General features: G+C 38.7%; 1 protein-coding gene across 3 annotated transcripts in view; it reads left to right on the plus strand.

The window, feature by feature from the left end:
- ODAD2 (outer dynein arm docking complex subunit 2) overlaps positions 1 to 16,288 on the plus strand; it is a 174,619-nt gene that overhangs the window by 120,756 nt on the left and 37,575 nt on the right. For all 3 annotated transcript variants that reach the window (XM_045812814.2, XM_045812816.2, XM_045812815.2), the window contains 2 exons: positions 6,906 to 7,094; positions 8,375 to 8,596. In XM_045812814.2, coding sequence (XP_045668770.1) covers positions 6,906 to 7,094; positions 8,375 to 8,596 — 411 coding nt within the window. The remainder of the gene's footprint in view (positions 1 to 6,905; positions 7,095 to 8,374; positions 8,597 to 16,288) is intronic.

Below are 16,288 nucleotides of genomic sequence, written 5' to 3' on the forward strand. Positions count from 1 at the left end.
AACATTTCACTGTCCCACAGATTGTAAACATTACAAGTCCTCTGTGAGCCATGCCCATGATCTCATTGCGACTTTGGCTTCCTCTATCTCATACCATGCACCTTAGGAAGTTCTTGGAGCCGAAGCAGATGTGATCACTTTTGTTATTTCTCCCAGTATGGCCCCAGTGCTGTGACTCACTGTCTCTACTGATAAAGCAGTGAGGCAACCAGGAAGTCACTAGACCGTGGGGTTGATTTGGCCTTACCCATTTATATTCCTTTTACATAGTTACATTATTAATACAGAATTAATGCTCTTTGCTTTTTAGTATTGTGACTGTGGTTAAGTATCTTAAAGTCATAATCCCCTCATTATTTTTATTTTTTCACAAGTCAGCAAACACTTATTGGAAGTCTACTGTGTGACAGACCCCAGACCATATCCCAAATGAGAGTCAAAGAACAGGACCAGGTGGCTCTGTTCTTGAAGAGCTCACAAATTAATGGGGAAAGAACTCAGTGGAAAACAATTACAATAGAATGGAAAATGTGGCTACAAGATGCCTTTGGTTTTAACTGGCCAAAGTGGATTTTAGGCCTGGTTGATTCAGCAGCTCAATTGTGCCATCAAAGACCCCAGGCTGTTTTCCTCTTTCTGCTGTGCCATTCGCAGTGTGACCTGTGATTAGTCCTTATAACTTCCAAAAGATTCCTAGGAAACATCATCTCAGAACTCTCTGGCCATAATTGGGCCATATCAAGCCCACCCCTAAACAAATAATGGCAGAGGGAATGAGACTTCCGTGATAGGCTTAGGCCAGTCAAGAATTACCTCTGGGGTATAGAAACACTTTCTCCAGGTGCTTCTGTGTAAGAGTTAGACACCCAAACAAAATCAAGCCTTGGCAAATACAGGAAAATGAGGGAATGGATTTCGGAGAAAAGCATCTACAGGAATGTGGAGGAGAGGGAGAGAAACATACTGAGAAGGGGAAGAGGGGGGTGGATTTTATGGAGGAAATGTTATTTAAGACGCTATTAAAAGGAGTCAGTTTTCAGGGCTGAGCAGGAGTTTCTAGGAGTTTCGAAGGGCATCAGGGTAAAGAAAAATGATGTAGCCAAAGATGTACAAGCACATGCCACCTTAGGGAACACCAGTAATCCTAGAGGCTGCCATGTAGTTTACGCGAAAGGTAGGGTGGGAAATATGACCAGGGGGTGAGGTTGAGCCAGATCGGGAAAATACTTGAATTATGCTAATGAATTAAACCTCATCTAGAAGGAAATGAAGCCAGTAGATATTGTAGGAAATCTGCCATCCTTTTATCAATGCCTTTCTAGTCTCTTTGGAGATCTGACAGTCAATCTCAGGTCCATTCCTCAGAAGGGCCTGTGTTAACATATCCCTTGGAGTCTTCCATGTTTATAACAGTTTTATACTTGAAGGTCATTTTGGCTGGGTATTAGAACACCGATTCACATTTTCTCTTGAGGTTGTTTACATGTGTTATTCCCTTTCCCTCTGCATAAAAACATTGCTACTGAGGGGCGCCTGGGTAGCGCAGTCGTTAAGCGTCTGCCTTTGGCTCAGGGCGTGATCCCGGCGTTCTGGGATCGAGCCCCTGCATCAGGCTCCTCCACTGGGAGTCTGCTTCTTCCTCTCCCACTCCCCCTGCTTGTGTTCCCTCTCTCACTGGCTGTCTCTCTGTCACATAAATAAATAAAATCTTAAAAAAAAAGAAAAAACATTGCTATTGAAAAGGCTAAAGATAATATCTTATTCTTTCCCTTAGAAGTGACCTGGTCTTTTTGCCTAGGTGAGCAAATTGTTTTTTCTTTTTTATTAAAGTCCAGCAGTTACTCTAGAATATTTTTCTATGTCAGCACATTCTGGGCCAATTTCCCCATGTATATAAGGTGACTTTCCTATATACTCTCAGGTTTTATTTATTTCAGGAGAGAGTTTTCTTGCATCATAGTTTTAAAAATTTGCTCTATTATATTGCTTCATTTCCTTCTTTGGGACTCGCTATATGTTACTTTCTTTGAATTTTTTGTTAGCTTTTCCCCCATCATTTCAAACTCTTCACATATTCTATATTTAAAGATATTACCCATTGTGTGTGCTTATTTTTGCATTCCTTCTAGTTTACTCTTCATTTTCAAAATGAATTTTTCTTTCATTTCTAATTCTTTGTGAATGGGTTTCACCTGGCTTTAAAAATTGGGTTTTTTTTTTTCCTACTAATCACCTAATTTATGAGCTTTGATAATTCTAATTGATATTTTCCTTTCATTGCTTCTGTGATTTTCTTCCACCTCATTCTTTTTCTTATAATAAATCCATATGGAAATTGACCATAGTCTTTTTGTTTGTTCATTTTTCAGTGAAATAAGTTTTTATGGTGTTTTAGGACGGAGATATGAGCCAGAGTTGCATTTCAAATTTCATGCTTCTCAAGAACCCGCTTCTGTTATTTTCCCAGCGATGGAGAATAGACTCAGACTCCTTTGCTCCCCTCCTCTCTTCTTACCTGGACTCCATCATTCCTTCATCCCATTGTCCTTGCCTTGCTCTGTTTGGATGCAGCTCCCAGGAGTTTCTCCTTGGTAGGGGGCTTCAACCCAGAAAGAGCCTTCAGTTGGTAGTATTGCGAATGCATAGAACTCAAACCACAGAATGCTCCAGCACTGTCAGACCTGGGGGCATTTTGGTCGTATCCATTAATCAGAGCCTGGTAAGTCCATTGTGATGCTCCTGAGCTTTCCAGAGCTTTCCAGAGAGACCTGATGACAGTCTGGGCTCCCTGGTTCTACAGTCTTCCCAAGTCCTTCTGCCTTCTCTCTACGGATTTCTGGTTTCTTAAAGCATGTAGCTTTGGTAGTTTGTTCCAGTCTGCTTGTACTGGGGGTCCGTAAAGATACCTTGTCACCTAGCATTTCTATGTTTTTTGTTTTGCTGCCACCAATTCTCTGTTTCCTTAGGGAGATTCAAAAACTATGCCACCATCATCTTCCTGGAATTCCTCCAGTCTTTCTGGAGGAAAAAAAATTGTTTTGTAATTTCATAACTGACAAGTATATTAGCTTATTGACATAAATAATATCATTTTGTAGTTTTGAGGCTACACTTTTGAAGTTCCCTGAAATTCAAGAAGCCATTGTTTTTGCTTTTGAGTTTGCATCTGGACCAAGGATGTGGTTAGGATTATGAATTTATTTCATCTGGACTGAGCATGCAGTCAGGATTCACATAATTGCAGTATTGTGGAGTGGCTTTGGGGCCAGGCAGACATGGGTTCTGATCCCACTCTGCCATTTATCATTTCACTTTTCACGTATTGATTTATTCTCTAAGGTTTTCCTCATCTACAACACAGAAGACTACTACAACAATTACCACTACAACTAAGTGCGTCAAAAGGGTAATTCGGATAAAATTATGTGGGATATTTGACTGAAGGTTAATAACTCTTATAGTCTTTTGATTTGGTTGCATCCTAGTGCACAGAAGTGTAATCAGATGGAGTGTAGAATACAGTTGAAAGTATTCACTCCTTTTGTTTTATGTAAAAAGCTTTATTGTAGAATTTTAGGGAAAATGGCCAATATTTTCAAAATAATTTTATTAATACATCAGAATGGGAAAGTATGTCCTAGCAGAGGTTATATTTAAATGTGGTACTGAGAACAAGGCCAATAATATTGCTCACACACTTTCCATAGGAATCGGGAGAGGCAATGTGTTGTGGAAAAGACACTTCCTACTTACACTTGGGAAGAACCTGACTGGGGTCCGTCCTTCACCATTCACTAGAACTTTGGTTTGGTTTGTTAACATCCTCGGTGAAAGCTTCCTTTCGTAGCTGCGCGTTTGCAAATTAATTCAATGGGGTTTCTAGAAACTGGCATAGAAACTTTCACGGAAACTGGGCATACAACAATAAACAAGACAGAAAAGAGTCCCTGCCCTCCTGGAACGTATGTTCTAGGTCAAAGGCAAATAATTAAGCCACTACTGCAGGAGTAGGAAGTGCTATAATATAGGAGAACCAGTTGTAGCATACTAGGAGCAGCTTGACCCAGACTCGAAGTTCAAGAAAGTTCCCTAAAGAGAATTGTACCTTAGTCAGTAGCTGAGACCACATGGAAAGTCCGAGGCTAGTGGAAAAATAGACAAAACAGCCATATGCAAAGACACAGAGACATGCAAGTGGCATGTTAGAGGACATGAACTTGAAGGACTGATGCATAAGCAGTGTTCCCAATACTGGTGGAGTTTAGAATCACAGGAGAGATTTTTAAAATTAAAAAAAAAATTATAGGCCCCACCCCAGACTTCATGAACCATATTCTCAGAGAATGAGTGTCAGGATTCTGATTATTAACTCTGGGTGGGGGGTGGGGAATCGAGGCAGAGACAGGGAAGCTAGGGGCACACATGCCATGTGGAGTTTGGATTTTATCCTAAGGGCAGGGGAGAGCAGTGGAAGAATTTGGGGGGATATGGGGATGAGATGTTCGGATTTATATTATAAAGTTCACTAAGATTACTCTAACATGGCCCCTTGAGGGATACAGTCTAGTTTATGAGGTTCAACAGCTTTGAAACCTCAGTTTTTAAAATCTAAAATGGAAATAACATCCATTTTGCATGCTTATTGGGAGGTTTAACTGAAATAATTTATGCAAAGTGCCTAAGATATAATTGGCACTCAAAAGGTATTAATTTCTGTTATTTGAGAAAGCCATGGAGCCCAATAATTGTACATCACACAGCTGCCACCATACATCAGGGAAGGTGAGGATTTCTGAGCAACCATTTGTTTTCAGGTTCTTCTGACAAATTCCTTTCCTGCCCACACTTGCGGCCCTGGCACAGAGACCCCACTTTTCCCTCCCTCCCCACTTCTCACACATATTACTTCAGTTACAGTCTTTATGCTGACGACTTGCAAATCTATGACTCCAGCCTGGTTTTCTTTCCTGAGCTCCAAACGCGTATTTCCAACCGACTTCTGGATGTTTCCATGTAAATGTCTTGCAGGCACTTCATTCAAATTAGGCCTCTGATACCAAGTACCATCCTTTCTCATCCCAAGAAAACACAACACCCTGCCTTTCCACCATTAGCGCCATTAGGTCAAGCCAGAAATGGGGGGATTGTCATTGAGTCACTGGTCCTTATCTTCTTCAGTCAGCTCTCACAAACCCACACCCTTTCCTCCAGGTCTAGACTATAACCTCCTTTCAAACTGCCACTGCCTCTTATCTGAACTTAGTGAAGGAACCTCTGAGTTCCCAGCACCAGGCTTTGCCCCAACCTCAACTCTGCAATCCTGAGAGATCTATTGTGATACAAAATTGATAAAATCCTTTTCCCCACTCCCCCCAACTACACACACACTCAAATCTTTCCAGTGGCTTTCGTATGCCATTAAAATGAACTCCATACTCTCTACCAAGGCATGGAGTAAAGACCCATCAAGAGCTTGGTAGGTCTCGTTTTCTCGATTCTCCCTTTCATACTTATGCTCTAACTACTCTGCACTAAACAAACAAACAAACAAAAAAGGAAGAAAGAAGAAAGAGGAAAAAAAAAGAAAGCACCTCCCCTCACTCTCAGGTCTGTCTCATGATGATTCCTCCACCCCAAATCCCCTTCATACCGGATAACTCCTCATCTTTTAGACTTCATTTATAAACATCCTCTTGGGGGGACGTCCTTGAATCTTTCATCTTAGTGCTGTTCATTGTACTTATTTCTTTATTTTTAAAGATTTATTTATTTTAGAGAGAGAAAGAGAGTGAGAGGAGGGGCAGAGGGAGAGAAACTTCAAGAAGACTACCCGCTGAGTGCAGAGCCCGACCCAAGGCTTTATCTCACAACCCTGAGATCATGACCTGAGCCAAAATCAAGAGTCTGTCACTTAACCGACGGAGCCACCCAGGCGTCCCCATTATACTTATTTCTTAATGCTCCTACTCCTCACTGGATTGCAAGCAACATCGTGGCCAAAGAGTATACCCAATCAATCCACATTCTTCACAAATTCGATTTGGGAATTTTTGGCTACTTGTTAAAATGTTTGCAATCCCCAAATCGATACTCACAGCACCTCTGTGATCATTCTTGGACATGCACAGAGAGGTGAAAAATTTGCGTCACCCAAAATGCATGTTCTTAGCTGGGGTTGAACAAGATGACACTGTTTGTTTTAGGTCTCATGCTCTTAACAAGCGTCCATTTTGTAGTGTACTTAATGCCACGTTTTTCATACCTTTGTGGGTTTTGTTGGTAGTTTCACTATTTGACGTGGCCCCCACATGTAGTACCCAAGTGCTCTCTACTGTGCTTAAGCACCAGAAGGCTGTGATGTGTCTTACAGAGAAAATTCATGTGTTAGATAAGCCTCCTTCAGGCATGACTTAGAGTGTGGAGTCTATGAGTTCAATGTTAATGGATTAACAGTACATGAGACAAGATATCTTTAAGCAGATACACACATAAAACAAGGTTATGTATTAATCAGTTGACAAGATTGTGACCAGGCTCACAGCAACCTGATGCTGCATTTCCCCTAGAAATAGTGGTTTAGTATTTACTAATTCAGTTTTTGTGATGACTTTATAAAATATAACTACAGCAAATAATAAGACAACTGTATTTTACTAATTTCTATATCCCCAGTAGTTAGCATAGTAACTCTCACATAATAGTTGTTCAATAAATATTTGTTGAAACTGAATTGTGCGTGTATATATACATATACATACATACATACATAGAAATCGTGTATAAGAAAGAAACTGAATTTGTTTTTTATGCCAAAGGTGTACCTCACAGCCGTACCATTACTTTTTTTTTTAAAGTTTGATCATAAAATTATTTTTGATAACATCTTTGTTTTTAATTTTCTCTAGGATGCTGGAGAAATGGTGCGTTCCTTTGTTGGTGGTTTGGAACTTGTTGTCAATTTACTGAAATCAGATAATAAAGAAGTTTTGGCAAGTGTATGTGCTGCTATTACCAATATAGCAAAAGATCAAGAAAATTTAGCTGTTATTACCGATCATGGAGTTGTCCCTTTATTGTCCAAACTAGCAAATACAGTAAGTAACACATCCTTTTATGTTAAATGTCTTATCATAAGATATCGTGGTGTAATAGTAAAAACAATAAGCTTAGAGTCCAGAGACCTGGATTCAAGCTTAATATCCATCACCTCTGAGGTATGAGATTTTGGTCACCTCATTTAATTTCTCTGACACTAATCAATGCGAAAGTGTATTCTAAGTGTATAGTTTAATATGCAAGATCCTTAGAAAATAGAGACTGTTTTTTATTTGTTACTGGCAAGTAAAGTAGTGGCAAATATAAATGTTATTATAGAACTGTTAACTATCCTCTTCCATCACCACCATCGTTATCATTATCCTTAAGGTAATTGTTCATGCCAACTTTAGAAGTTAAACGCTCCCCCCCAGGCTTAGCAAGCTTGGATTGAAAGCATCCTTGCGCTGGGAGACTTTGGCAACCACTGTATTATTTATTCAGAGCTGTGCCAGATAGAATAGGCAGCCTTGAGAGATAATGACTTCACCATGACCAGGGTATTTGAGCATAGTTTGGGCTACCTCTTGGCAGGAAAATCATAGAGCAAAAATTCAATCACTGGAAAGATGCTTGGTTTAGAAGACTTTTTAGGGCCAGTCTAATACTGAGTTCCTAAGAATAACTGCCAGATTCAGTTAAGGACACCAAGTTGTTGCCTCAATCAAGAGAACAGTACAATTAATAAACAGAAAACTGTATCCTATTCAGTTATAGTATACCCATAGGAGTTAATTGCCTACAAAAAGAAGGATGAAGGCTATGGAAAGGAAAATGGCGGACTCAAACTTGTCACGGTTTGCTGCACTGCCTTCTCCCTGTTGGGAATCAAGGTGTATTACTGATGTAGAAGTGTTCCTCTGGTGAAGGTGTAGAGTTAATCCATCTATTCCAGTCAAGTGAAATGCTCCCTTAAGAATGTCCAATATTCTTTAACTATTTTGTTTTCTGAAGCACGTGCTCAAAAGGAAATCAATCCTTGAGCAAATAACAAATGCCAAACACTTGATCACCTTTGAATGTATTGACTACGTTCAGTAGTCAATAAAAAGAAATTAAAAATTTTTTAAAGTCATAAAAAGAAAACTCAGGATTGAACCCTGGCCCATTGGGGAGCCACCAAAATACTAATTTCTTTCAAGACTCCACCTGAATAGCCTCCTAGCCCTTCTCCCTTGACTCACTAGCATTTTATTGGGTAATAAACATCTAGCACAGAAACATGACGTCACAGAGGTTCACTGCAACGCATGTACCACAATTCATTTCCTTTGTGCAGAATAATGATAAACTGAGGCGCCATCTAGCAGAAGCTATTTCACGCTGCTGTATGTGGGGCAGAAATAGAGTGACCTTTGGCGAGTACAAAGCAGTGGCTCCATTAGTGCGTTACCTGAGATCAAATGACGCCAATGTACATCGAGCGACAGCTCAAGCCTTGTATCAGCTCTCCGAAGATGCGGATAACTGCATCACCATGCACGAGAATGGTGCAGTAAAGGTACCGGTGATTGATTGACTTTGTGGTCTAGTCCAAATTAGGTATATGGCGGCTGGAAAGAAACGTATGTAACAGTAAGGTTTCACTAATAGGGGCGTATTTGGACACACAAAACTGATTATCTGTTGGGTCATAGCTGCTGAGCCATGTGTTAGCATGGTTTATGTTGCAGAAAAGTTGGAGATCGATTTTTCCTAAACCAAAAGGTATAAAGATACTTAGTTTAATAATCACTCCATAATTTGAACTTGATTTAAAAAAATGTACAACACATGAATAATCAGGGGCATTCATAATTTTACTTAATATATAATTTACTTAGCACTTAAATAACAAAATATAGGCACGAACTACAGGAGCTGACTGAAACAACTAGACTACAACTTGATGGTCTTAACTGTAATAGCAAAGGACCAACTCAAAGACACATTTTTTTTTTCAAAAGAATCTGTGCATCAAGTTTTCTTTGCCTTTAATCAATACACAGGTGGATGGGGCACCTGGGTGGCACAGCGGTTAAGCGTCTGCCTTCGGCTCAGGGCGTGATCCCGGTGTTATGGGATCGAGCCCCACATCAGGCTCCTCTGCTATGAGCCTGCTTCTTCCTCTCCCACTCCCCCTGCTTGTGTTCCCTCTCTCGCTGGTTGTCTCTATCTCTGTCGAATAAATAAATAAAAAATCTTAAAAAAAAATACACAGGTGGGAGAGCTTCTAGAAGTACATAGGCTTTAATACAGCTATACATTCTGTTCTTGAACAGGGCTTGCCCAACCTAACATGCCATCAGTAGGGCCTTTAAAAAAATGAAACTATAAAAATTAAGTAGCCTGGTAAAGCGTCTGACATATAACATATGCTTAGACAATTGCCAGTTAGTTTAAGAAGAGAATTTCTAGGCTACTCAAAGTTTTAAAATTTAATAAGGTTTATGGTTTAATTGACATAAATGCCAACTGCTCATGCAATTCTGAATCGTTTCTTCTAAGGCAAGTCAGTGGATAATCCAAAATCACTTAAGAATTATATTCTGCTATGTAAAGTGATGAAACTCTGTTCACCCACCCACACAGCTTATATGTACTAGAAAAAGAAGGCAATAAAAATGATTGGGGAGGGGGAACAGAAAAGGGAAAAGCAAAGAAAGAAAATAGGGTTCGTTTGGCCCTAGACCCTTTCCCCCATCATCTTAAGGTCTCTTGAGAGCCTCTCCATCTCCTCTATTTGCATTCCTAACTACCTGCTGTTTCTACTGGAGAATAACTGTAAAGAACAGGATATTGTTCTTTGTAAGTTTCTCTGTCATGATCTAGAGGGAGGCCTAATCCTGAGCTCTCCCTCTTGGGACCATGGGGGCAGCATGTGGACCTGTGTCTCCTTCTCTGGTTTTTTTTTTCCATTTTTCTTTTTTTTTCTTTTCTTTTCTTTTCCTTTCCTTTTCTTTTCTTTTTATTTTCCTTTTCTTTTTTTTTTTAGAGAGAGTCAGTGCACGCAAGCAGGAGAGGAGGGAGGACAGAGGCAGAGGGAGAGAGAGAATCTTAAGCAAGCTCCACGCTCAGCACAGAGCCCCACACGGGGCTTGATTTCACAACCCTGAGATCATGACTGGAGCCAAAATCAAGAGTCCGACGCTTAACTGACTGAGCCACCCAGGCGCCCCCTCTGGTTTTCTTTAAGGAGGAAAAGAATGTAGATGTGATGAGTGGGTGTCAGAAGAATAAACAGGGTTTGGTGTAGTGCTTGGCTATGGGGAGTCAGGAAAGGGTTGAATCAAAGATGACTCCAGGTTTGGGGCTAGGTGAAGAGGAAGATTCTATCAGCCAAGATCACGTAAGAGAATATTTGGCACATTTGTGTGGTTACAGTACCTGCCATGAGTATGTCACATGTTAACTGCTAACATTTCTGACTCCAAATGCATACAAACTTTATCCACTATTTTGGCAAATCCCTGGTTGTTTTCATTCCTAATTGCTACTATGCCTTCCTAGTCAAAAGCTTACATTGTTATTTCCCAGTCCTACGTACATGCCTGCTGCAGCTGCCCGTGAGCAATGTTGACGATTACCAGAGTCATCCCGTCACCCGGTTTCATAAGTAATTGATTCTAGAGTTAGTTCCTTCATGATACAATTTCCTTAACAGCAGCCGCTGATGTTGTTCAACCTGTCTGTCTCATGCCAACTGATGTTTATTCCATAATAACAGTGAGCAGGCTTGAGGGTCTGGAATAGATTGGTTTCAGTTTCTACTGTGTTCGATTTAAATGGTCAGTTTGAATTTCAGAACTGGAGCAGTGCTGTCCACTGCAAATGTAATGCAAGACGCATATAGAATATTAAGTTTTCTGGAGCTAGAATTTCAGAAAAGATAAAAAGAAACAGGTGAAATTTATTTTAATAATATATTTTATTTAACCCAATATATCCAAAATATTTTTACTTCAACATTTAATCAATACTATTATAGATGTATTGTATTTGTGTTTTACACTGATGGTATGTCTCAATTTGGACTGGCCACATTTCAAGTTCTCACCAGTGGCCCGTGGCTTTCTTACTGGACAGCACAAGTCTAGAGGCAGGAGAGGGGAAGACTGGGAAGTATCAGTGAGAGGTAGTAAGTCACGAACAAGGGTGGACAAGTTGTTTTTGGCAGAGAGTTTAGAGAAGTCTGGGAAATGTCTGCATTTGCATTCGCAGAGCATGTAGGCTAGGAAGAAGAGCTGTCAGAGTAACCTTACGAAGTTAACAGGTTACCCAGGAGTTCTAGAAGCCAGAGGAAGAGGGAATTTCTAAAGGGTTTGTGTTTAAATATTGCTAAGCAGGTTAACAAGGATTTCCTGACTCAGTTATGCTGAAAAACAACCTGGTGTTAGAGGCTTTCCGGGTAAGACTCTGTTCTATATGAACGAATAAATCTCCTGCCCTGGTAAATGCAACATGAGAGGAATAATGCAATCTTTATCCTCTTTATGATTCTACACAAATCTCCTTCTCAAGAGTATCAGTCCAGGGACTTGCATCATCACAAAACCTTGTTAACATAGATGCAGACCTGTTGGCAACTTTATTGAAAGCATGAGAAGTCTAGGAGATATACCAAAGTTATTGCTAATTAGAACAAAACCGTAACACAGGAAAGTAATACAAGGAGGGAAAGAAGTTGCAGGAAAAACTGAGCAAGACAAGCCCTTTCCAAAGACAGAAAAAGTGATCAGATAGAAAGATGACGAGCACCTATAAAATGCATTAAGCTCCCTTCCCCATGGTGACATTGGATTTGTTTTGCAAATGTCTATACCAGGCAGGTGAAAGCTACATTAGGGCCTATAACTTTCTGGAAGGCAGGAAATTGAAGAGATTGCAGAAAATACAACCAGAAGTGCGTCCAACAGAGAGAGGGAGGAACAGTTCCCATTGGGTGGAAAGGCAAGGGCTGTCTTGGCAGGCTCCCAGACTGAGTACATGCCGTGGCATTCCAGAGAGCGGGGAAGATGAACCCAGAAGCACACACACCCGATAGTCCTTGAAGCCTGGCACCAAAAAGAAAAATATCACTAACACCTTTGAGTCAAGTAAATGGACTTTAGAGGCTGAGATCATCCAAGAACCCTCAGTGTCTATCTGCAGTCCACATGCTTAATGTTTGATTGAACTACAATATTTTCTGTTAATTAAAACTCTTTATCTTTGTGGTCTTGTGTACTTTCCTGTGTATACATTCCAGATATTCCCTGGAGTGCTCGGGATAGTCTCTTGGTGATGTGCCATTAAATTACTTAGTTAGCACTATTACGTATCAGTGACTCTATTACGATACCAAATATAGAGTCATATACAGACTTGCTCCCAACTGACTTTTTTTCTTGTTATTTGCATTTATACTTTTAAGTGAGAAAGAAAGGTATGATTACTTAAGGATTCTAGTGAGTTAGATTTTTAACTCTAATATTATACATACATCAAATGTTTTCCTTATTTCATTTCTAACTTAAAATATGTACTAGCTTTATAATTGACATACACAAGCACATATCTAGTGTCAATGTGATCAATTGTGCCATATCTCTGCATACCCACGAAGCCACAATCAGATCAGGATAATGACCCCCCCCAAAGTAGATGAAGTCCAATTTATCTTGTGGTGTTTTTGTTTTTTGTTATTTTTTAATGGACCGTGCTTTTGGTGTTATGTCTAAGAAATATGTGCCTAACACATGGTCACAAGGATCTTCCATGTTTTCTCTTGGAAGTTCTGTAACTTTTGGTTTTACATTTAAGTCTGTGAACTATTTTGAGTAAATTTTTGTTTATGATCCTAGGAATGACTTGCAGTTCATTTGGGGGGCATATGAGCATCCTTTGTTGAAATAATGCCCTTTCCCTGCTGAATTTCTTTTGCAAACTTGAAAAAAAAATAGGTGAATATATCTGTTTTGTTCCGTTGTTCTGTTTGTCTCTATTTACACCAATATCACTTTGTCTTAATTACAGTAGCTTTATAATAAGCCTTAAAGGTGGGTGGTGTCAGTGTTCCTACCTTTTTCTTTTTTTTTAAGTTATTTTGGCTATTCTAGTTTTTTACATTTCCATATGAATTAAACCAGTTTGTTAATTTCTACAAGAAATGCTTTCTGAGATTTTTATTGTGGTGGGCATTAAAGCTATACCTCATTTGGGAGAAAATCAGCATCTTAATATTATTGCCATCTGACTCACAAAGAAGGAATATCTCTCCATTATTTATGTGTTTATTTTTCAGCAATCTTGTGTGATTTTCATCATACAAGTTTTTTGCATCTTTTTTCAGATTTACCCCATGTAACTATTTTTGATGCTATTCTAGCATCAAAAGTTGACTTTTGTTTTTAGGCTCCATGCTTTAGGCTCCCAACGTGCGGTTTGAACTTACAACCCCTGAGATCAAGATCTGAGCTGAAATTAAGAGTTGGACATTTAAGCAACTGAACCACCCAGGCGTCCCTGTTAGATGACTTTTATCAGGGTGGTTAAGTTCCCTTCTATTACTACTTTGATGAGAACTTTTTTTTTTTTATCAGCAATAGATACTGCACTTTGTCAAATGTTTTTACTCTATCTATTGAGATTATATTATGGTTTTTCTTTTACAGTTTGTTATTATGGAGAATCACACTGATTTGGTTTTTAAATGTTAAACCACGCCAGCATTCTTAGGATGAACCCACTTGGTTACAATGTGTTATCCTTTTTATACATTGTTGAACTTAATTTACTAAATGTTCTTAGAGTTTTATGTCTGTGTTCATGAGGGATGTTGGTTTGTAGTATTTTTTTCTTGTAATGTCTCTGTTTTGCTATCACAGTAATGCTATATCACAGTAATGCTTCAGTAAATGAGTTGGAAAGTGTTCCTTCCTCTTCAGTTTTCTGGGAGAATTTTATAGCACTGGTATTATTTCTCCCTAAATGTTTGGTAGAATTCACAAGTGAGGCTACTTGAACCGAAAGTTTTCATTTTCAGAAGGTTTTAAACTTCAAACCCAATTTTCTTCCTCAAGATAGGGCTGTTTGGGTTTATTTCTTCTTGAGTGAGCTTTGATAGTGTCTTTTAAGGAATTAGTTCATTTCATCTAAGTTATATTGTCAAATGTATTGGCATAAAGTTGTTCATAACATTCCCTTATCCTCTTAATATATACTTATAATCCGTAGTTATGACTTTTTTCACTCTTGATATTGGTAAGTTCATCTTCTCTTTTCTCGTGATCAGTGTGGCTAGAAGTCAGTCTATCAATGTTATTGATCTTCTTGAAGCGCTAGCTTTTGTTTCCTTGTTTTTCTATGATTTTCTATTTTTTATTTCATTGATTTCTACTGTGATCTTTCTTATTTCCTTTCTTCTGATTACTTTGGGGTTTCATTTGCTCTTCTTTGTCTACTTTCTTAAGATGGAAACTAACATGATTTGATAGCTTAATCTTTTCTAAAAATGATTCTAAGCTGTATAAATTTCCTTCTAATAATGTTTTAGCTACATCTCAAAAATTTTGATAAGTTATATTTTTATTTTCATTCAGTTAAAAGTACTTTATAGTTTCCCTTTTGATTTCTTCTCTGTTATATTTAGTTTTTAAATATTTGAGGATTTTTTATTGATTTATAATTTAATTCCACTGTAGTCAGAGACATACATTATATTACTTGACTATTTTTTTAAATTTTATCTATTTATTTGAGAGAGAAAGAGCACGTGAGAGCACAAATGGGGTGAGGGGTAGAGGGAGAAGCAGACCCCCCACTGAGCAGGGAGGCCAATGTGGGGCTCGATCCCAGGACCCCAGGTTCATGACCTGAACCAAAGGCAGATGCTCAACTGACTGAGCCACCCAGGCATCCCTACTTGACTTTTTCTTTTTTTTAAAGATTTTATTTTATTTATTTGACAGAGAGACAACCAGCGAGAGAGGGAACACAAGCAGGGGGAGTGGGAGAGGAAGAAGCAGGCTCCGAGTGGAGGAGCCTGACATGGGGCTCGATCCCAGAACACCGGGATCATGCCCTGAGCCAAAGGCAGACGCTTAACAACTGAGCCACCCAGGCGCCCCACTGACTATTTTTTTTTTTTTATGTGACATTTGTTCTGTGACCCAGAATATGGTTTAACTCATTGATGTTCTACATGTACTTGAAAAAATATGAGTATTCTGATGTGGTTGAATAAAGTGTTCTATAAAGCTTACTAAGGCCAAGTTGGTTAATATTGTTCAAATATTCTACATCTTTGTTGATTTTATAACCACTTGTTCTATCAATTATTTTGTGAGGCAAATGTGTTAACCACTATACTTCAGGAATACCCCAGTTATTGTGGAATTGCCAACATTTTCTCACTATTCTCTCATCAGTTTATCTTCATGCATTTTGAAGCTCTTCTGTTAAGTGCGTAAGTATTTAGGAATAATATGACCTCTTGATGACACCTTTATATGTATGAAATCACCTTCATCCCTTGTCATATTCTTTGCTTAGAAATCTGCCTTTTCTCCTGCTTCCTTTTGGTAGAGTTAGCATGTTAAATCCTATAACTCTCCCTAAATTTTACCCCGTTTGTGTATTTTTATTTAATAGCTGTTTGTAGGCAGCACTTAGTAGGGGCTTGCTTTTTTTTTTTTAATTCAAATCACAACCTCTGCCTTTTTGGGAGGTTATGGGGTGTCTACCATATTTACATTTAATGTGCTATTGACATGATTGGCTCTAAATGTGATTTTATTTTTTCCCTCTTTTTCCCATCTATTCTTTTCTTTTTGTCTTCTTGGCTTAACTGAATTTTTTTTTTAACATTCCATTTTATCCCTTTTGTTTTTATTATTTATTTATTGTTTAGTTTTTAGTAGTTATGATTCCTTGTTGTTGGTTTAGTGTTTGCTTTAGAGTTTATAGTATACATATATAATTCAGCATAGTGTATCTTCGAGTTATATTACACACAGAAACATATAGTTTAAGGATCATACAACGCTGTGCTTCCATTTTTGTCCTCCTGGCTTTTGTGCTATTGTCTCATGTATTTGACTCATATATATTATAAATCCTACATTGTTCTTGTTTTTGGCTGTAAATAATCAATTATCAATTACAGAGCTTTAAATAAATAGGGAAAAGTGCCATTTATTCCCTTCGATAGATGCAGATTTCCATCTGGTCTCAT

The sequence above is a fragment of the Ursus americanus genome, chromosome 31 (genome assembly GCF_024610735.1).
Source record: "Ursus americanus isolate L20-20 chromosome 31, mUrsAme1.1.p, whole genome shotgun sequence".
Lineage (NCBI taxonomy): Eukaryota > Metazoa > Chordata > Mammalia > Carnivora > Ursidae > Ursus > Ursus americanus.